Genomic DNA, 22,164 nt, shown 5'->3' on the forward strand with positions numbered 1-22,164 from the left:
CCAGAGGATGATGTAATGTACAGCCAGGGTTGGGAACTACTGGTTCCAGCTAAGCCCTAGGATGAGGAGGAGTTAGGCAAGAGGAAGGACACAGGCAGAGGAGACAGTGTGTGGGAAGCAGAGAAGGAACCCTGGAACCTCAGTACAGACAGTGCATGGCAGGGAGCTGAAGTGAAGATGGGCAGGGACCAGGCCAAATGAGCCCCGATGTCTACATTCATGGGCCTGGGCCAAGAGCCATGGGCCATGGAGAGCAACTCAGAAGACCACGTGAAAACATGTGTTTTTAAATGTTTGGCACTCTCGCCTTTTCCTGAAGTGGCAAAAAGGAAGGTGAGGCATGGACCATGGTGGCGGCAGTGAGGTGGGCAGTGGACAAGGAGGTGGAACCTACGGGACCAGGGGGTAGTTAGATGTAGGACACAGGTGCTAACCTCAACAAGCTCCCACTGGCCTCGCTGGAAAAATTGGGGGCATTTAAAAAAAAGAAAGAGGCTTAAAAGAAGTATCACCTAGGAGAAAATAAAGACTATGTGGATATTAACACCTGTGAGTTACACGTACGTGATTCCTCTGCTCACTGTCAGCCTCTTAAAAACGGAACAGGCAGACATTATGTTCTTCATGTTGTGATTCAAAAGGAAGTACAGCCCCACCTAGAAGCAGTCCCCATTACTGAACAGGAACCTCAACTGAACCTTAACTACTGACAGCACAATGAAGCAAAATATGCCAAATTCAAAATGTGGGACATTCTAGAAGTCCAATGATAGAGTTGTTTCAAGAGATTGATGGCATTAAAATCAAACAAAATAAAGAGTATTGTCATAAAACAAAAGAGAACTTAAATGGTATATGACCTAATGCAACATGGGAACCTGGTTTGGATGCTGATTCTAATGAACTGCAAAAAACCCCAATGTTGAGACAGGGAAAATCTGAAAACAGAACAGGTATTATGTGGAATTAAAAGAATTACTGTTCATTCTGTTGGGTAAAACAATGGCATGGGGATTACACAAAAGAAGAAAAAAGTTCTCATCAGTTAAAGATACATACATGGCAATTTTTAAAAAAGATTTTATTTATTCATGAAAGACACAGAGAGGCAGAGATACAGGCAGAGGGAGAAGCAGGCTCCTTGTAGGGAGCCCCATCGGGGACTCGATCCCAGGATCACGACCTGAGCCAAAGGTAGACACTCAACCACTGAACCACCCAGGTGCCCCACATACATGGCTATTTATGGGTGGAATGACACAATCTCTGAGGTTACTACAGATGAAAAAGAAAAAGAGCAGACAAAAGAACAGAGGGCACATAAAGCAAAGGTGATCATTGTGGAAGCTGGGTATTCTCTCTTTGTTTGCTTGTGTGTTTGTTTTAATTGTAACACTGGTTAAACCAAATTGCACTTCAAAATAAAGCCTTTTTTTTTTTTTTGGTTATAAGAAAAATATGTTCATGAAAAGAGTTGTAACAAATGTCTACAGCAGCTTTGTTCATAATTGCCTAAAACTGGAAGCAAGCAAATGTCAACAAGAGAAAGGATATGCAAACTTTGGCATGTTCATATAATGGAATACTTCTCAGCAATGAAACAGAACTACTCGTGCTGCCAATAATATGGAGAAATCTCAGAAAAATCATACTGAGTGAAAGAAGCCCTACACAAAAGGTCCATACTGTATGAGCCCATTTATATGAAGTTCTAGAACAGGCAAATCTAATCTATGGTGGGAAAAAAAAATCAGAGTAGTTGTTGCCTTTGGGAGGGGGAGGCAGAGATTGCTTGGTAAGGAACATAAGGGAACTTCCTAGGGTAATGGTAATCTAGGTGAATAAGAGTTTCGATTATACAAATATGTACATTTCTCAATTCTCATCAAATGGTACCCTTGAGATGTATAAATTTCATTTATGTAATATTTATCTTAAAAGGGGAAAAAGGGCTGTAAACAAATATTCACCTCTAATTAATGATATAGGACATGCTGAAATACTTGGAGGGGAAAGTACACTAATGCTTGCAACTTACTTTGGAATACATCCAAAAAACAAGATGAATTGATGGATGGATGGATGGATGGATGGATGGATAGAGGGATAGATAGTAATATGCTAATGGTAGAATATGGATGGTGAGCATAAAATTCTTTCAACTCTATGTGTGAAAATTTTTCCTAATAAAATGTGGACACAAAAAAGTGGCGGGGGGGATTGGGGAAAGGTGTTCAAAAGGTACAAACTTCCAGTTAAAAGATAAATAAACACTAAAGATGAAATGTACACCATGGTGACTATAGTTAGCATTGCTACGTGATATACTGGAAAGTTGATAAGAAGGGTAAATCCTAGGGGTGCCTGGGTGGCTCAGTTGGCTGAGCATCCAACACTTGGTTTTGGCTTAGGTCTGATCTCAGGTCCAGGGATTGAGCCCTGAGTAAGGCTCGGCGCTCAGCACTGCTCCTTCCCCCCTTTCATATTTATTTAAATTTTCTAAAATATTTTATTTATTTATTCATGAGACACACAGAAAGAGGCAGAGACACAGGGAGAGGGAGAAGCGGGCTCCCTGCAGGGACCCTGACGCGCGGGACTCAATTCCCAGACTGGGATCAGGCCCTGAGCCGAAGGCAGATGCTCAACCACTGAGCCACCCAGGTGTCTCTATTTACTTATTTAAGAGAGAGAGAGAGAGAGAGAGAGAGTGCACATGTGCACGAGCAGGGGGAGAAGGAGAAGCAGACTCTCTGCTGAGCAGGGAGCCCGATGCAGGGCTCAATCTCAGGATCCTGAGATCATGAACTGAGCTGAAAGCAGCCCCTTAACTGACTGAGCCACCCAGGCACCCCTCATACATAAATAAAATTTTTAAAAAATGAAAAAAAAGAAGGTAAATTCTATAAGTTCTTATTGCAAAGAGAAAATTTTTTTCCTTTCTTCTTCTTTCCTTTCTTTCCTTTCCATTGTATCTATATGAGAAGATTGACTTTAGCTGAACATACTGTGGTGACCATTTCACAATATATGCAAATCAAAACATCATGCCATACACCTTAAATTCATACAATGATGAGAGTCATTTATCAGTAAAACTGGAAAAATAAATATAAATAAATAAAATTAAAAGGTGACTGATGAGGAGCATCTGGGTGGTGCAGTTGGTTGAGCAACAGACTCTTGATTTTGGCTCAGGTCATGATCTCAGGGTCATGAGACTGAGCCCTGCATCAGGCTCAGTGGGGAGTCTGCTTAAGATTCTCTCCCTCTCCCTCTGTTCCTTCCCCTGCTTGTGTGAGCACTCCCTCTCTAAAAATAAATAAATAAATCTTTTTTAAAAAGTGGACTGATGAAATAAATTATGGTCTCTATAGTAAGGGCAGTGTACATGAATGTATGTATACACACATGATGAAGTACTATGCAGCTTCTGAGACCAATGAGCTGCTCTTGTCCTTGCAGAAAGATCTTCAATACATAACGAGGAAAAAGAGAAGGCTGAGAAGTGTTTTTAAGGCATACCTCTGTGAGCTGCAGCCCTTGTGGACAGTCGTGTGTGAGCTCAGTATACTCTGTGCTGACAGCATCTTAGCTCAGACCCACACCTTGGGACTTTGCGCCTTTCTGTCCCTCTACAGGAGCCTGCTGACCCAGGGATCCAGGAGTGCTGGGGTGCCCATGCCCATGAGGGTGGATAATTGCATCTTTCCAGCAGACAATGCAGGAGATGTTCTGCGGACCTTCCAGGAGATCCTGGCAGAATTTTGGCCCTGCTGCCAGAGCAAGAACCATGATACATCCTTCTACAGACTTCTGCTTCTTTCCACCTGTCCCTTGTGCCTGCATTCTTAGATCACTTCTCAGATCCCTTGCACTCAAGCCCTTGTTTCATGTTTTGCTTCTAAAAGAACCCAAATAAAGACAATGGGTATCAGCAGATCCTCAGGATGTGAGCCTATACATGAATTTCTCATGTCTATCAAACAACAACAAGAACCCTATAATTGGTGTTAAGTGGGTGGTGACACTCTGCATTATGCAAATATGAATTCTAAGGTCCCTCCTGTGCTGGACTGGGAGGAGGTACAGGCAGAAGGGGATGAGTTGGCATCTGCATTAGCTCTACCCCTGGAATGGGGTGGGGTGGTAGTAGGTACTGGTAATTATAAGGATTGTGAGGCTGGCTGATCTTTAAAAATATTTTATTTATTAATTCATGAGAAACACAGAGAGAGAGGCAGAGACACAGGCAGAGGGAGAAGCAGGCTCCCTGCGAGGAGCCCAATGCAGGACTTGATCCCAGGACTCAAAGATCATGACTTGAGCCAAAGGCAGATGCTCAACCACTGAGCCACCCAGGTGCCCAGAGGTTGGCTGATTTTCATTAACAGCTTTGGAAGCTTGGAAGAAAGATTGCCTGATGTGCTCAAGTCAGCCATCCACTCCAGGCATTCTGTGATGCCAGAGGCTTTATGGCCATATCTAAAGAGATTATGTCAGCAGCTATGTCTCCCAGCTGCAGGCATCAGGGAGCTGCCTGATGTAAGGCTCAGGACTGGGCACACTGGGAGAGGACCCTGAGGGGCAGAAGGTAAGGCTGGATGGAGGGAAGTGTACTGACAATCTCCCGTGACCTGTGAGTTACCATCTTGATAAAGGTACCTTAACCTAGTTCCTAAGCTGTTGGAACCAGACATGATATTGGCCTACAGGAAACGAGGTGGAGATGCCAGGATGGGCTTCACATCCTGTGGAACGTGTGAGATGTTTCAAAGAGATGGGAACACAAAAATGGTGACCAAACAACCCACCATCTGATGATATTCCCCAGCACAGGCCAGAGAACACTCCCTTCAGGAAGGAATGAACTGCTGAGGAGGGCTGTGGCATCCTTGAGAAGCCCAGTGAGGCTGTCCTCCATAGGCAAGGGATGACAGAAAATGCTGCTGTGGCACTGAGGATGACAAGACTCTGGGAGGGACCATATAATTCCCACAACGACCAGCTAGGCCAGAGGGCAACCGGGGTGTGTTGACCAGTGGTGATCTCAGGAAAAGGCTCATAAACCACAGCATTTCCAGTGGGTGGGTTGATTGGGTAACCAGCAAGGGAGCTGCCTGATGTGTCCTAACAAGGAAAAAAAATCAAGAACTCATAAGCAAAAGGCTGATGCCAGCCGCTGCAATGGAAAATTGTGATTCCTTCTTCCAGTTCCCAGCTCTGGGGCAGCTTCCAACAGACGGCCAAGTGACTGAAGGGAGAGCTGGAAGGATCCCTTGAGGAAGAACCCTGTGATGCCACTCCAGTACATACAATGAATATTCCCCTAATGCTCCCCCAACAGGACTTGGGTACCTGCATCCTCGGAAAATGCTCAGACCTTCTGGGGATGGTTGGATATCCCTAAGCTGATATACCAGGGTATTTCAAAATGTGATGGCATTTACCACTCTTTAGGAGACTGGGAAGAAAGGGAGCCATGGCCCAGTCCTTCTACATAGGTCCAACAAGTCAGAGGGCCTATCCTATGATGATTTCCCTGGCCCTGAGTGCAAATTGATATGATTTTACCTATCAGCTCCCAGAACCCACACCCACACCATAAGTCAGAGGCATTATGGAGGGAAGAGAGCGAAGTGAAAACCATCGAAGTGCCCACTCCCCACCTCAACCCAAGATAAATCTGAAGCAAGACCACAATTCCTCCTGAAATGGCAGATCCTAGTATCCCCTCTACAAAGACTCACACAACATTCTCATCTTATCCTCATTCATCTAGCACATGTAAGTCCCTGCAAATAGCAGACAGATCATGGTGGACGATGGTGGACTACTAACTGAACCAAGCAGAAGCCCAAGTGGTACCTGCTGTGTGGGTGTAGTATTTCCGGTGCAGTCAGTGTGGCCTCTGGCATTTGGTCTGTGGCTAATGTTCTATTCTTTACAAAACCATCAGTAAAAAGGACCAAAAGCAGTTTGTTTGTAAGTGGGCAGGATAGCAGTACACATTCCCTTCTTGTCCCAGGGCCCCCTTAACTGCCCCATCCTCTCCCATGAGAGACCGTGATCATCAGCACATCCCATGGGCTGTCACGGGATCTAATACATAAACAACATCATGGGATTTGGACATAGGGAGCAGTGATAAGTCTCTGAAATGGAAGCTTGGAAAAGCAGCACAGAGTGGTAGGGACAGCTGCAGAAGCAGCACCAGCTAAGAGAGAGCTTCCAAGTATGGCTGTCATGGCTAAGGTAAATGGAAAATCTGCTTCATACATCCAAATGGATCCCCCCCTTAACATTTAGGAATCTGAGAGGATGCAGCCTAAAAGAGTCAGCCTCCTGGCTGACAGAAGTAAGAAGTAAGGCAATGGAGAAACGTAGGGGGAGAAGAGAGAAGCTGCCCTCAGAGCTTATTCCCACAAATACAAAAAACAAATCTGTGAGCAGATTCCACCTCTTCTGAATTAATTGGCACAGAAACAGAATACTGAAGAGCCACAGTTTTATTTCACATGTGCAGGATTGCGGTAGCATCAGTGTTTACAATGCATGAGGTCACAGAAAATTTATAAAAGAAAAAGCAATTGCAAGCAAGGCCAAGCATATGCCTTCCCAGGACCCCTGTGTACATATGCATATGATACTGGAGAAAAAAGACAGCAGTACAAACAAAATATCCTTGAACCAATTACACATCAGAGACCTAATACTATCCAATATAACATTTTTAAAGTTACGCATTCTATTTAGATGGCTCCAGTGGTATATAAGCATATCTTTAAAGTAAAAAACAAAACAAAAAAACCCCCCAAAAAACCAACTAAACATGATACCAATATTTCTGTCACCAGGTAAGGTGAACATTCCCCAGCTTTCCTAATATTCAGGACTAAAGATAATTTTATTTGCATTACTTTATGCACATTCCTCAACTACAACAAAGAAAAGCAGCTCAGTGACATTATGAGTTATGGGTCCTGTTGACCATGTAAAGACAATATACATCTTCAAGCTCTTCGGTATGACTCTGATAAAGCACCTATTCAGTGGATATGTATCTCCAGCACCCTTTTGCCCTTTCACTCACCCCAGAGACCCAAGAGCCTGGAGAATTCCTGACATGAGCTGCTCAGCTCCAGAGTGGCAGAGACCCAACCCTTCTAGGCTGCTGGTGCCCCAGGGTTGAGGGACAAGGGATTAGGGAGAGCGGAGAAGATAGGGATGGAAGGGTGTTTATACATATGGACTTCCCAGATCCCTCAGCTCACAGAACATAAAGACAGAGGACTATTTCAGATGACTGTACGACAAACTTCAATTGTGCTAGAGCTAAGAGCCTTCAAACATCCAGTGTCATGGAAACACGAGGCATAGACAGCCGGAAGAGGCAAAACATCCACAGTGATTGCTGACAATCAATATGGATCTGGAGGAATTTGTGGATGACCTGCTATGGCTTAGGCATTCTATTCTTATCAGTTTTATTATTTATTTATGCCTGTCTTGTTCTAAAAAGACTTCTCTCCAGCATTCCAAAAGATGGTGGATGAAGAACATAAATTACAAGGGAAGAAGAAGGAAAGTGGCCAAATGGAGGAAACATGAACACAGCTTGGGACCAGCTCCCAATCTTCCAAGACTCGCAGGCAGTTACAGTTACAATTCTGCTTCCTCAGAGAAAGGGTAAGTACATAGTCTTAAAAAAAACATGAGATAAGTTTTAAAATTATAAAATAATTCTTAAAAATTAAAATCAGCCCTAAGTTGCCACACAGAAAAGAATCATTTCAAGTGAATTTGAAATAGTATTTTGACAGTGTTTAGCCTGAGGATAAAAATACATCTTAAACCACATTCAGGTAAAACAAATGAACAAACAAAACTGCATCCAGTAGAGTTAATCCTGATATAATATGTTATTGCTATTTTGAATCCATAATATATATAAGTAGGATAAAGTAAATAAGTAATAACTGGTTGTTAGGAACCAAAATTTTCAGTGTAAAACAAACAAACACAAAACCAGAGAAAGTTAAGTAAAAACCTTTAATCAGGGTTCTGTGGGAAATCTCTGTACCCTCTATTCAATTTTGCTGTGAAACTAAAACTTCTCTAAAAAAATAGTCTGGTTTTTTTTTTTTTTAAAGTTCATGATTTGCCATTTAAATCGGAAATACTAGTATAACTTATAATTTTTTTTTCTAAAAAAATTATTTCCTAGCAATAGCCACTAAAACAACTTAGAAATGACACTAGCTGGTAGCACTTGGCTCCTCTAGCACTTAAATTATGGTCTCTAAATATTTCCCACTAAAGGGAAACCAGAGCTCCTTCAAGAAACTACTTAGCCCGTCTGGGGCACAATATGTACAAAATAAGCCAAAAACTATCAAAAACTACTATGGTCACAACAAAATGACACAGAAGCAATTTGGTTCCAACTGGCCAAAGGTGGGAGATTTTGAGCATTAAAAGGTTTATCACTTCAATGGACTGAAACACAGCAGATCTATGAAAAGAGCCAAGTTCATGATACTCCCTTCCACCCCAAGTAAGAGATTACTGGTCATCCTTGGAGTTTGCTGGGACATCAACTCTTTATTCTGACAACTGATGAATAAAGGGGAAGAGTCTAGAATCTGTCTTGCCTTTGATATAGCCCTTTTCAGAGTAACCAATTGATGAGGATAGAGTTTTTTTTGTAGAACAAACAGTTTGTAAATGCAGAAGAAACGATCACATTAAAAATCACCATTTTGGGGGCTGATGGCAGGATTATATTTCTGAGTATTCCAAAACTCCTTCCGAATTCAGAACAGAGGTAAAAGAAGTTTCCATTGTCTCTTGAATACATAAAAGCTAAGTAACCAACTATTCCTAGAAAGCCTTTTTAGTACTCTGGCCCACCATATTCTGTATTAAATGTACCAAACTGTAAAAAAATAAATAAATAAATAAAAATCATGATTTTTGGAATCCCTAATGGAATAGTGACTTTAGGCAATAATCATCAATGACTACTGAAACATTAGGTGAAAAGATGATGAGGAAGTTTCTAGGGAAGGACCAAGCTGACAACACTGGACCTGTGGGTCAGTCTTAGATCATTTAAAGCAATGAAGTCTTCTTGCCCAAAAAAGAAAAAAAATTGAACCTAAATCCATCCAGCCTCTAGTTGTAACTTTCCTAGATCTCTAGATTTATCAGTTCACAGACCATATGAGGGATAGTACGATACAGTAAACAGCACCACAATTCCAAAATGTAGGAAATACTAAGATGTAATATCCAGATAACTTGAACAAATAAATGACATAAAAGGGGAGAATGCTATATAGATTTACAGAGATTTAAGAAGTATATCACATATAGTATATGGCCTTGTTATTAGATCCTGATTCAAACAAAAGAACTGTAAAGAGACATAATTCCTCAAGAAACCAAAGAACAAACTAAACCCAAAGCTAGCAGAAAGAAAGAAATAGTAAAAATCAGAGCAGAGATCAGTGAAAGACAGAACAAACAAACAACCCCCCCCCAAAAAAAAAAACAAGAAAAAAAAAATCAGTGAAACTGGGCACCTGGAAGGCTCAGTGGTTGAGCGTCTGCCTTTGGCTCAGGTCATGATCCTGGGGTCCTGGGATTGAGTCCCACATCAGGCTCCTGCAGGGAGCCTGCTTCTCCCTCTGCCTGTGTCTCTGGCCCTCTCTGCGTGTCTCTCACGAATAAATAAAAAATCTTAAAAAAAAAAATCAGTGAGACTGAGAGTTTTTTTTTTTTTAAGATCAACAAAATGGACAAATCTTTAGCTAGATTAACTAAGAAAGAGAGAAGACTCAAATAACTAAAATCAGAAATAAAAGAGCTATTACAGCTGATGCCACAGAAATAAACAAGATTATAAAATATTAGTATGAACAACTGTATACCAACAAATTGGGTAATCTAGAACCCATGAAAAAATTCCTAGAAACATACAACCTACCAGGACTGAATCATGAAGAAATGGAAAATCTGAGATCAGTAACTAGAAAGAAAATTCAATCAGTAACTGAAAATCACAAAGAAAAACCCAGGACCAGATGGCTTTGCTAGAGAATTCTATCAAACATTTTAAAAAAATTTTTATTTATTTATGATAATCACACACAGAGAGAGAGAGAGAGAGAGGCAGAGACACAGGCAGAGGGAGAAGCAGGCTCCATGCACTGGGAGCCCGATGTGGGATTCAATCCCGGGTCTCCAGGATTGCGCCCTGGGCCAAAGGCAGGCGCTAAACTGCTGCGCCACCCAGGGATCCCTCTATCAAACACTTAAAGAAGAATTAACACCAATTTTCTTGAAACTCTTCCAAAAAATCAAAGAGGAGAAACACTTGCTCATTCTATGAGGCTAACATTGCCTTAACACCTGAGCAAGACAAGATGTAACAAGAAAACTACAGACCAATATTTCTGATGAATATTGATGCAAATATCCTCAACAAAGTACCACCAAACTGAATTCAATGACACATTAAAGGGATTGTACACCATGACCAAGTGAGATTTATTTCTGTAATGCAAGGATGGTTCCACATATGAAAATCAATCACTGCAATACACCATGTCAACAGAATAAAGGGCGAAAACCACATGATCATCTTAATTGAAGCAGAAACAAGATGTTGGTATTAACAAGATTCAACACCATTTCAACGACCAAAACACTCAACAAACTAGGAATAGAAGGAAATCACCTCAACATGATAAAGGCCATATATGAAAATCCACAGCTAATATTATACTCCGTGATGAAAGACCACAAGATTTTTTCTCTATGATCAGAAACAAGGCAAGAATGCCTGCTCTTGGGGATCCCTGGGTGGCTCAGCAGTTTGGCGCCTGCCTTTGGCCCAGGGTGTGATCCTAGAGTCCTGGGATTGAGTCCCACGTCCGGCTCCCTGCGTGGAGCCTGCTTCTCCCTCTGCCTGTGTCTCTGCCTCTCTCTATGTCTATCATGAATAAATAAATAAAAATCTTAAAAAAAAAAGATATCTATTCTACCCAATGAGATCTACAGATTCAATGCAATCTCTATTAAGATTCCACCATGTTTTTTTGCAGAAATAGAAAAATTCATCTTAAAATTCTTTTTTTTTTTTTTAATTTATTTATGACAGTCACACAGAGAGAGAGAGAGAGAGAGAGAGAGGCAGAGACACAGGCAGAAGGAGAAGCAGGCTCCATGCACCGGGAGCCCGACGTGGGATTCGATCCCGGGTCTCCAGGATCGCGCCCTGGGCCAAAGGCAGGCGCCAAACCGCTGTGCCACCCAGGGATCCCTCATCTTAAAATTCTTATGGAATTTCAAGGAATCCCAAGTAGCCAAAACAATTTTGAGAAAGAACAAAGTTGTAAGACTCGTACTTCCTGATTCCAAAAAATATTACAAAGCTACAGTAATATACAGTAAAAGAGTGTGGTACTGGCATAAAAACAGACAAATACGAGTGCCTGGGTGGCTCAGTTAGTTAAGCATCTGCCTTTGGCTCAGGTCATAATCCCAGGGTCCTGGGATCAAATTTGATGTCAGGCTCCCTGCTCAACAGGAGTCTGCTTCTCCTTCTGCCCTTCTCCTCACTTGTACTCTCTCTCTCTCTCAAATAAATAAATAAATAAATAAAAATCTTTAAAATAAAAAAACAGACAAAGAGACCAAAAGAGTAGAGAGGCCAGAGATAAATCCTCACATATGTACTCAAATGGTCTTCAACAAGGACTCTCAGGCAATTCAACAGGGAATTGACAGACTCCTCAAGAAATAATGCTAGGAACACTGGATATCCACATGCAGCCTTAAAAAGGAAGTCTTGTCACATATTAAAATGTGGATGAACACTGAGGATGTTACAGTAAGCAAAATATGCCAGTCACAAAAAGACAAATAATGCTTGATTCCACTTATACAAGGCACCTGGAACAGTCAGACTCATAAAAACGGAAAGAATGGTGGTTGCCAGCTGAGTGGGGAAAAGGAGCTATTGTTTAATGGCTGGGGTTTCTGATTTGCAAGATGAATAAACCCTGGAGATCTGGTTCATGATGATTTAAATATACTTAACACTATTGAACTGCTCATCTAAAAATCATTAAGATGATCAATTTTACACTACATGTTTATCACAATAAAAAAAGACAATTGACATAATCAGGAAAAAACGAAACATGAATTCTCTACACAGTTAATTTCATTTAATCCTGCACTCAGACACAACTACTTAACCCTGAGGCAGTGGAAAAACTACAGAATTATTATATTGAGAGGTAGAAGACATGGCTTCCAGCCCCAGATCTCCTAATTGGGTATTAAATGATGTTAAAGAATTACTATTACCTTTATTAGGTACAGTGACATTATGGATGTACTTTTTAAAAACGTATTTTTTTTTATTTGAGAGAGAGAAGTTATGTTTTCCTTTTTTTCTAAAAGATTTTATTTATCTACCTATTTATTTGAGAGAGAGAGAGAGAGCGAGCGAGCATGTGCACACCACAGGGAAAGGCAGGGGGAGAAGGAGAAAGAATCTCACTCAGACTCCCTGCTGTGCATAGAGCCCAATGTGGGGCTTGATCTCACGACCCTGAGAACACAACCTGAGCTAAAATCAAGAACTAGATGCTCAACTGACTGAGCCACTTGGGTGCCTCTGAAGTTATGTTTTCTAAGATTTGCTTTAACATATTCTAGCCAAAAAAGAAAGAGTACTAGGCAGTGGTACATGAGAAAGTACAGCAAAATAGTCATAATTATTGAAGCGGCGTGATGAGTACCTGGGGATTCAGTATGCTATTCTCTCTGCTTTGTGAGCATGTTCATATTTACACAATAAAAAGTTTAAAACAAAATAAGGGGAGAAAAGGATGACATAGCATTAACATATTGAGATTTTATAACAATAGTATATTTCACATCTTATTGCTAATTTTTAAAAAGCACTATATTTCAACTTGCAGTAACCAAATTTAAAAAAAAAGAGAAGAAACTAAAAGGAAATTGAAAGAATTTTCAAGCTTCAAGCTTCAAGCTTCAAGTAAATGTTCCTCACCAACTCGTCCAGCCATAAGCAAACAAAACAAGGTTAAGTGAATGAGGAACAGGGAAAGAGGTGCAAAGAGTGCCATGGAGGGTGGCCCACCAGGACCACATCTGCACAATAATGGAGGAATTTCTGTGGGGAACAGTTCCATTACATCACAGGATACAATGGATGAGAAGGTGCTGCTGAGCATTCCTGAGACGCACTCACAAGATGGGCCTGTCTCATTTTTGGGAGTAGAAAGACATCAGTCAAGCAAAGACTTCGGAAGAGGGATGAAAGGTACGCAAGACTGCACTTGAGATGGCACTTGAGAAAGAAGAGACAAAGATGAAATATAAAAAATAAGGATGGAAGTGAATTTCACAAAGCTCAGAACGCTGATGTAAAAGATCTGAAATTCAGAGAGCAGTGAGATAAGTGGCATAGGAGGCAAGTCAACCACCACCAGCTGCGTCTAAGGGTGGAAGACAAATGGCATCAATTAACGTAGTCTGGTGAAATCCAGACAAAAGAGAACTGGAAAGTTAACTGGAATGATCCCCCCAAAAATGGGGTCAGGTTACAAGGAAGGGAGAGGGGTTGGAAGGGCAGTCATCCTGAGGCTGTAAGGGGTGGCCAGCCTAGGAGGGCGCCATGGAGAAGGCAGTGGGGACATGGGAGCTGGGTGGGGAGAAGTGCTTCACCTCTCCTGGAATCCCACTATCTGCAAAATATATGAAAAGAAAGGCCAGGGACCCTTCCTCAGCTCTGAATAAGTTGTTCTCCAAACTTACTCCTGGGGCTGCAAAGACGATTAAACACAAGGGGATAGAAAGTAGAGAAGCCACTGACATCTCAACTCAAAGACACATTTTAAATTTGCCTGGAAGTCTTGCTGTCCATACCTCGACTGCCTTGCAAACAAGAAAGGTGGTCTCCAGGGTCCCCTAGGACTCTGTCATACATCAGGAAGTCAGGGAGGAAAATGAAGACTTCCTCTGGCCAGGCCCAAGAGCATGCACAAGACCCCAGCATGCCCAGGCCAAGGAAGGCAAGCCCTCAGCAGTTGCTGCTTTGACCCATCACTGGACCCTGGCCACAGGCAGCACGCTACCCACATTCTCCCAGTTTGGCCCCCCCATAAATTCTCTGAGCACCCGTGCCTAACACAGTTCCTTAGCACACCTCATGTGATGTTTAAATATGAACACCATCCAGTGCTTCCTGTGTGACTGTGCCCCACGTACCTGACTTACACTGTGTCTTCATACCATCCCCGTGAAATAGTCATGAGGTAGATATCATTATCATTATAGGGTGAGGGAAACCGAGGCTCAGTGAGGTCGTCTGCAGACTTCTACCTGACTAATGAACAGCAGGGTGAGCTTCTCCAGGCAGAGTGGTGTTTGTGTTCCCTGCTGGAGAAAGCCGCTGGATCACAAAGAAGTCAACGCTGAGCCGAGGTCCCCGGGTTTCTCAGTGAGGCCTCTTCTGACAGGAGACCTTACTGATTGCTAACCTGAGGGTCGAAGGGTCTCTTGCCTCTGGCACAAGAGGCTTGGCCAACAGGGTGAGGTCACTCCAGAGGGCCCAGAACCCAGCAGCATGGCACTATGGTTCTATGGCCAGAGCCCCGGGACAACTCTGATGGGGTCAGGATGGGGTGAGGGATGGATAGGTGGCCGTAGAAGTGGAAGTTACCCAGCAGGGAAGACCGTCCCAGCATTCCAGGGCCCAGGGGGAGGGAAGGTCTCAAGACCTTGCTGGAGCACAAAGCCCCACCACCCCATGCACCCTCAACTTCCCCTGATAGAAAACGAACCTCAGTTTCTCACAAAACATAGACCCAAACCTGGGGGGTGGGGTGGGCTCCACTTTCTCAACTCTTCCAATGCTACAGACATCCTACACGGGAACTAGCCAGCCCCCTTCCAGGCCCTGGCCCCTGTAGTCACAGGCAAAGTGAAATCAGCCTCAAGCAAACCCCTCCAAGAGACAGACCATCAAGGTCTAGACCCTTGTTCATTCTCTTTGCACAGTTCAGTGCATCTGAGTCCTGCCCTCACTCGTCACAGATACTGCTCCTTAAGCACTGAACAGTGGAGAGGGAGGCAGAAGACCCAGCTTTTGGCCAAGAGTCTCTTATATACCCTGTCATGTTGCCAGTGCCCTATGTTCCTCTGCCTCAGTTTTCTTGCCTGCCTGTAAAGCAGCCTGTCCCTAACTACCTCGCCCAAGGGTTGTATAAAAGGAGACAAGTGAGACAAGCCCCCCTGAATTCCTAAGCAGCAGCACCATCACCAACACCTACCACTGTGCTCAGAGTTTCTTTCTGCCCCATCCCCGATCCCAAAGGCTCAGGAGCACAGGCAGTAAAATAGCATCACTGATGGCCTGGAACAGCCTGAGCCCTGTGTCCCCATGGGTTTGGCTAATGCCCTCAATAAAGGTGACTCTGACACAACCAAGAGGGAAAAGAAAACATTCTTCCCCAGCAGCTGGAGGGGCCTCCCTCTTGCCTGCTCTAGATCACCTAGCAACACTGCCCCTTCCCTAGAAAGCTATGGATCAGTGATCCTAGAGACTGCCTAAGTCCTAAAGAGGGTTTAAAAATGTCAGTGTTCCCCTGTGTTCTGATTTCTAGTGGCATCCCTTTTAGGCAAGCCCATGTTTCAGTCCAGCCTCATGAGCTCTGTGGAGGAGGAGGGCTTACTGCACATAATCTGGAAAACAGATGCTCATTCTTACATGGGTGGCTTTAGTGGCCCCACAGATACATACGAGGAAGTGACTGGCCATCTACAGAGTAAACCAGCCTGAACTTGCCAGGCAGCCCCAGCACATATCACTGTTTAAGCCAGGCCAAGCAGGTATTGGCAGGGCTGGGCAGGAGAGGCTGGAGGGGGTAAAGCAGGCAACCCGCTCTAAAGAGGGATGGATAGCGAAGGCAAGGGCACTGAAGAGGCAGCCAAGGTAGGCAAGGTCAGGTTCAAGGAGCCCGCTGCAGGATGAGCTCGGTGATCTCTGCCCTGCTACCCAATCTCATGGGTATTCCATAGTAGGCTGTGCCTGGGCTGACATACACAAATGTAGTCTGGGCCACTTGGTAGAGGCCAGCAAAGAAGGGGTTCAAGAGATAGGCTGCCACGTTCAAGGGGAAGATTTGCCCAGCATGTGTGTGCCCAGAAAGAATCAGGTTAATGTCTGGCCGGGCCTGCAGGGCTCTCTTGGCAGCCAGGGGCTGGTGCGCTAGCAAGATGGTGGTGTGGTGTGGGCTGCAGCCTCCCAGGGCCTTGACGAGGTCCATGCCATGGCCGTAGTAGTGCAGGATGTCTGCCTCAATATCGTCCACCCCGGCCAAGCAGATCCAGTCATCGCCCTCACCACCCCCGGGTTGGGCCCCTGTGGCTGAAATCTTCACATTCTCATTGTGCAGTGGCCTGACGTTCAGGGATTCCAGCAGCGCAAACCAGTTGCTGACATCTGACGTGTAGTACTCGTGATTCCCCGTGACGAAATAGGTGCCGAGGCGGGAGCGCAGCTGGCCCAAAGGAGCCACGGCCGTACGGAGGACAGAGGCTTCGGAATCACAGAGGTCACCCACGATCACCGTGACGTCTGGTTCCAGCCTATTCACCATCCTCACGAACATTTCCATCTTGGTCCTGCCCACCGTGGGGCCCAAGTGAATGTCTGAGAGAAGCGTGATCTTGAGGCCATCCATGGAGGCGGGCAGCTGATGGATGGGCACCCGCACGGTTTTCACAGCCGGGGGCCGGGCAGCGTTCAGGAGCCCAGCCACACTGAGCACAGTGGTCACTGCCACTGCCAGGGCCGGCCTGACTGCCAGCCTCCTTGTCTTGTCGAGGCTGCCCACGACCCTACCGCTGCGCCAGGCCAACAGCTGGTAGGCCTGCTCCATGCCGCTGAGGGTACAGAGGAAGAAGACCATGATGACGTATGCCCCGAGGCAGGAGTAGGCTGCCAAGGAAAAGAGATATGGCTCCTCGGCCACTAAAAAGAGCATGGTGAAGAAACTGGAATGGGCCAGGGCCAGAAATGCCATGACAGCCATCTTCCAAAGCTGAAAACAGGCGGACTCTGCGGCTGGGGAGTGGCTGAGGTTGCTGACCGCGCTACGCCAGATGTAGAGGGAGCCAATGAGCATGAGTGAGTTGGCAAACAGGGCGAGCTGCAGGCGGAACAGCCAACGCCAGGCCCCGAGCTCAAGGCTCCCGGCCAGATAGGAGCGGGACACGATCATGGACACGAAGACGGTGCCGGCAGCCAGGGCAGCCTTTGCACCCAGAGACAGCTGCCTGAAGATCGCCATTTTCTCGGCTCCTAAGAGGGTCCCCTGCCAGTTCTGTGCGGGCGGGCTCTGGAAGGTGACTTCCTTAGAAAGGACAGAGGCCAAAGACAGGTTTCCAGGTCAGCTCCGCCTGCAACCAGGAACCGGCATCAGCTTTGTGGGATATTACAGCTTTTCTGTCCCCATTCAAAATCTGAAGGCCACTCACATCTTCCCAACCCACCCTGAATCCAGGCCACTCAAGTAACAGTTGGCTGCTACACTTTAGTATTAAAACACAGACACAGTGGACTGTAACATGGTGGGCAGTTCTCATTTTCTTACAGTTTTCTGAGAGTTTAAAAGTTTTTCCACAAACCATATGAACTTTTTTTATATAATAAGAAAAACATTATTTCATGTTAGCGGTTCTCGAAGTGTGATCTGGGGAGACCCTTGCAGGAGGTTCATTTACTCAAAATTATGTTCATAATTATACTAAGCTATAACTGCCCTTTGCATTCTCATTCTGTCACGAGTGTGTAGTAGAGTTTTCCAGAGGCTCCATGACATGTGATGTGGCAAGACTGAATGTGCCGGGCAATCATCTATCATGGCAGGTGTGAAAGAGGTTTGTAAAAATGTAAAACAGTGCCACTCTTCCTCCCTGAAGTTTGAAGAAAAATACTGTTATTTTTCAAAAAACATAGTTTGTTACATATAATGATTTATTATTTCTTAAATAAACTAACAAATATCTAAAATTTTTCTGTTTTAATTTCCAGGACAGTTGGTCTGAGAACCGCTGTTCTACATACATGTAAAGGAGAAAATAATGGAAAGCCAGGCTGCTGGTATCTTTCTGAAGCTCCAGGCCCAGCAAGGACACCTAGACACTGACATAAGAATTCCTGGGTTGAAACTGGCCTTCCTGTGTAGGCTCTGGGGGCGCACGCATACATGCACATGCATACACACACACACACACACACACACACTGAATGATGCTGCACAATCATTTTCCAGGGGGCCACCCTTTCCACCCGCTCCTCATCCATAAACCCTGACCTCTCCCCTCCCACAACCCTCTCAGATATTGGTTAAGATCTGTCACCCCCTGTCTCCCCATTTTCTCTTCTCCTGGGGAAATGTTTCCTGGAACACTTCCCCAACTGCACCCTGGCCAGGGGTTCTCGCAGCTGGGTAGCTCTCACGCCAGGACTCCCGCAGGCCTTCTACAGACCCACACAGTGAGCAGGAAAACCACACACCAGGTAGGCAGAAGTTACCAAACACTCAATTTGAGGTGATTTTTCCTCAAGAACCCCAAATCAAACTATTTTCAAACTATTTTCAATGACTACCTTCATTTTAGATAAATGCATGACTCTTCTGTGCTGAGGCACGTCATTGAAACCTTTTATCAAGGGATGCAATCTACAAGCGAACAGGCCCAATCCCCGCTCCTTCTACTGAGCACCCGGCCCAGCGCCAGCCCACCCAAACTCTGGGGCAACCGCGGTTGGTTAGCTGACGTGCAGAGGGGCAGGGCCCCCCGCCGCCCCAGGTCCCTCGGCTGCGACGCGGCCCTCCCCAGGCAGCGGTCTGCAGCTGCCGCTGCCCCTGCCCCCGCCCCTGCCCCTGCCGCTGCCCCCGCCCCCGCCCCCGCCCCCGCCCCCGCCCGGGCCGCAGCTCCCACTGCTTGACTGAGGCCGTCTTCCGCCCCGCGCCCCCGACCTGCCTGCGCCCCCGCGGGCTGCCACCTGCAGCCCGCCTCTTGCCCACCCTTGGCCTGCACCGCCCGACCCCGAGGATCGGGAGCACCAAGGCGGCCGGGAGCGGCGAGGAGAGGACGAGACGTCAGAGCGGAGAACCCCTTGGACGAGATCCCTCCGACGTCCCCTCGCGGGCCGCCCGGTCCCCGCGCTCTCCCCCCCCCCCCCGAGCGCTCCGCCCCGCCCGACCGCGCCACCGCCCCGAGGCCCCGCCCGGCCCTGCGCTCCCCGCAGGCCCCTCCGGGAGACCGCAAAGCGGGAAAGGCCTGGCGCACCGCGGCTCACCCGGCCTCGCTCCGACCGGGAAGTGGGTCCCGCCCGCCCCGCCCGCCCCGCCCCCGACGGCAGGGCCCGTCCGCCGCCTGCGCTTCCCCGCTGCCCGCCGCCGGCTACCCGGGCGCCCCGGGTCCGGCCCCGCCCTGCAGCCCCGCCGGCCGCCGCCCCCGGCAGCGCTGCCCTCCGCGGGCCCCGGGGACTCACCCGCAGGCCGCGCGCAGAGCCCAGCAGCAGCAGCAGCGGCAGCAGCAGCGCCCAGAGCACGCGAACCGCCGCGGCCCGCGCCATCGCCGTCGCCACGTCCCTCCCGGCTGCGCGGTCGGCGAGCGGGCCTGCCCGAGCCCCGGCACCCGGGGAGGCCCCGCGGCCTGGCCCCGCCCCGTCCGCCCCGTCCGCCCCGCCCCGCCCCGCCCCGTCCGCCCCGCGGAGCCTCCGGGAGGGCCGGGGGGGCCCGGGAGGCGGCGCTGGGCGAGCTCCGGGGCCCCGGCAGCCGCGTGACTCCCGGCGCGGGTTCTCTGGGTTTTGCTGGCGGGCGCCGCGGGCCGGGCAGTCGGGCAGGGCAGGGCAGGGCAGTCCGAGGCCCGACTGCCCGCAGCCCGATAGCGCGCCCCGGGGCTGGGCCGCCCTGAGAGACCGGGAGGGGACGCGGAGAGCGGAGGAGGTGGACGGCCAGCCCTGCCTCGGCTGTTCCCAAACCTGCACCCGGGGGTCCGCAAAGTGCGGCCACTGGGCCGACTGTAGAGCTGGTGCTTCTCAGAAATTAAACTTCCAGGGCATCATCCCAGAAACTCTCAACCAGAAACTCTAGGAGGGCTCCAGAAATCTGTGTTTTTACAGATTTTCCAGGTTATTCCAGTGCGTGCTGAAATTTGAGAACCACTGTGCAGGTGACTGATTCCTTTAGAGGTAAGGAAGGTTCAACTGCGACAAAATCAATTTAGAATACCAACCCGTGGGGCAGCCCCAGTGGCCCAGCGGTTTAGCGCTGCCTGAGGCCCGGGGTGTGATCCTGGAGTCCTGGGATAGAGACCCACGTCGGGCTCCCTGCCTGGAGTCTGCCTCTCTCTCTGTGTCTTTCAGGAATAAATAAATAAAATCTTAAAAAAAAAAAAAAAAAACTCAAAGCACCCAGGTTTGCAGAGGTTTTACTTTGACTTCATGGTTGGATTTTGAGAGAGAAGAGAAGCGACATCTCCCACCTTTCAATTTTGCACTTGAGTCTCAGCATCTTTACAATGCAGGGAATCTGTCAAATGGGTGTGAAGTAGTATTACATCTTTTTACACTTGGGAAGAAAAAGCCTTTGCAGCCTCAGTTAACCTTTTGGAACGCCTGGGAGGCTCAGCGGTTGAGTGTCCGCCTTCACCTCAGGGCCTGATCCCATGATCTGAGATGGAGTCCCACATCGCGCTCCCTGCATGGAACCTGCTTCTCCCTCTGCCTGTCTCTGCCTGTCTCTGTGTGTCTCTCATGAATAAATAAATAAATGTATATATATTTTTAAAGAACCTTTTCCTGATTGGTTCCTCAGGAACTCTAAAAAATCCCACTTCCCTTCACTGACACTATAAGAGTTTCAGCTTTAATGGAAACTGAGTTTTAGAGGGAAATCGCTTTCATTTTTTTCCAGCTTATTTATTTAAAGTTTTTATTTTAATTTCAGTTGGCCAACATACAGTGTTATATTAGATTCAGGTGTACAATATAGTGATTCAACTCATCACTACAAGTGAGTTCCTAATCTCCATCACCGCTCTGGTAACCATCAGATCTCTAGAATTAAGAGTCGGTTTCTTGCTTTGTCTTTCTTATTTTCCCCCTTCACTTGTCTTTTTTTTGTTTGTTTGTTTCTTAAATTCCACATATGAGTGAAATCATGATTTGTCTTTCTCTGACCTATTTTGCTTAGGATTATACTTTCTATCTCCATCCATGTCATTGCAAATGGCAAGATTTCATTATTATGGCTGAATAATATTCCATTAGATAGATACATACATACATACACACATACATACATAGCTACCACATCTTTATCCATTTATCAATCGATAGACTCGGGCTATTTCCATATCTTGGTTATTGTAAATAATGCTGCTATAAACATAGGGATGCATGTATCCCTTTGAATTAGTGTTCTTGTATTCTTGAGTAAATACCCAGTAGTAGTATTTGCTGGATCATAAGATACTTCTATTTATGTGTATGTGTGAGTGTATACATCATATATTTAATTTTTTCCAGCTTTATTAGTTATAATTGACAGCACTAAATTCATTTGTTTTAAATATTTTATTTTGTTAAATCCTTATTTTGAAAAATAAAATGTAACGTTAAATTATGATATTAACACATTCTCTCCCAGACCAAACTTTAGTTAGGATCCTCCTTTTTTTTTTTTTTTTTTTTTTTTTTAGTTAGGCTCCTCCTATCCTTGCCTGACCTGCATTGCCTGATCTTAGCAAAGAATCCTGCTAAATCAGTTTAGGGAAGATTACCTGACTCTTGACATCTGATCAAGTTCCTCATTCCTTGCCTTTGACTTCTAAGTCCTTGACCTGCCCTTAGCAAGAATTTTCTGATATCCCCTGTTGTAAGTTTCTTCTTCCCACAAACCCCTCACCTCACTCTGGTGGTCAACTATAAATCCCCAGCTGTCTTTGCTCTACTTAGAATTGAAACCTAAAAAAAAAAAAAAGAAGAAGAAGAACTGAAACCTATCTCTCTCCCCTATTACAACATCTTTTTTTTTTTTT

The 22,164-nt window shown here is 46.0% G+C and overlaps 2 protein-coding genes across 3 annotated transcripts in view; both read right to left on the minus strand.

Moving 5' to 3' along the window:
• Positions 1-19,749, minus strand: part of GLB1 (galactosidase beta 1) — an 81,905-nt gene extending 62,156 nt beyond the window's left edge. Inside the window, exon 1 of the mRNA XM_077865927.1 lies at positions 19,613-19,749. Within this exon, the coding sequence (XP_077722053.1) occupies positions 19,613-19,696 (84 nt within the window). The 5' untranslated portion in view covers positions 19,697-19,749. The remainder of the gene's footprint in view (positions 1-19,612) is intronic.
• Positions 15,805-19,740, minus strand: TMPPE (transmembrane protein with metallophosphoesterase domain). Of its 2 annotated transcripts, none has more exons than XM_077865928.1 (2): positions 19,613-19,740; positions 15,805-17,508 (listed from the first exon to the last, which is right to left on the minus strand). In XM_077865928.1, the coding sequence occupies exon 2, from the start codon at positions 17,397-17,399 to the stop codon at positions 16,056-16,058; it is 1,344 nt and encodes a 447-aa protein (XP_077722054.1). In that variant the 5' UTR covers positions 17,400-17,508; positions 19,613-19,740; the 3' UTR covers positions 15,805-16,055. The 2 variants fall into 2 exon arrangements, with proteins under 2 accessions (XP_077722054.1, XP_077722055.1); XM_077865929.1 differs by lacking the exon at positions 19,613-19,740 and adding an exon at positions 19,418-19,446.
• Positions 19,750-22,164: the final 2,415 nt, after the last annotated feature.

Source organism: Canis aureus, chromosome 22, assembly GCF_053574225.1.
Source record: "Canis aureus isolate CA01 chromosome 22, VMU_Caureus_v.1.0, whole genome shotgun sequence".
In the NCBI taxonomy this organism is placed as follows: Eukaryota; Metazoa; Chordata; class Mammalia; order Carnivora; family Canidae; genus Canis; species Canis aureus.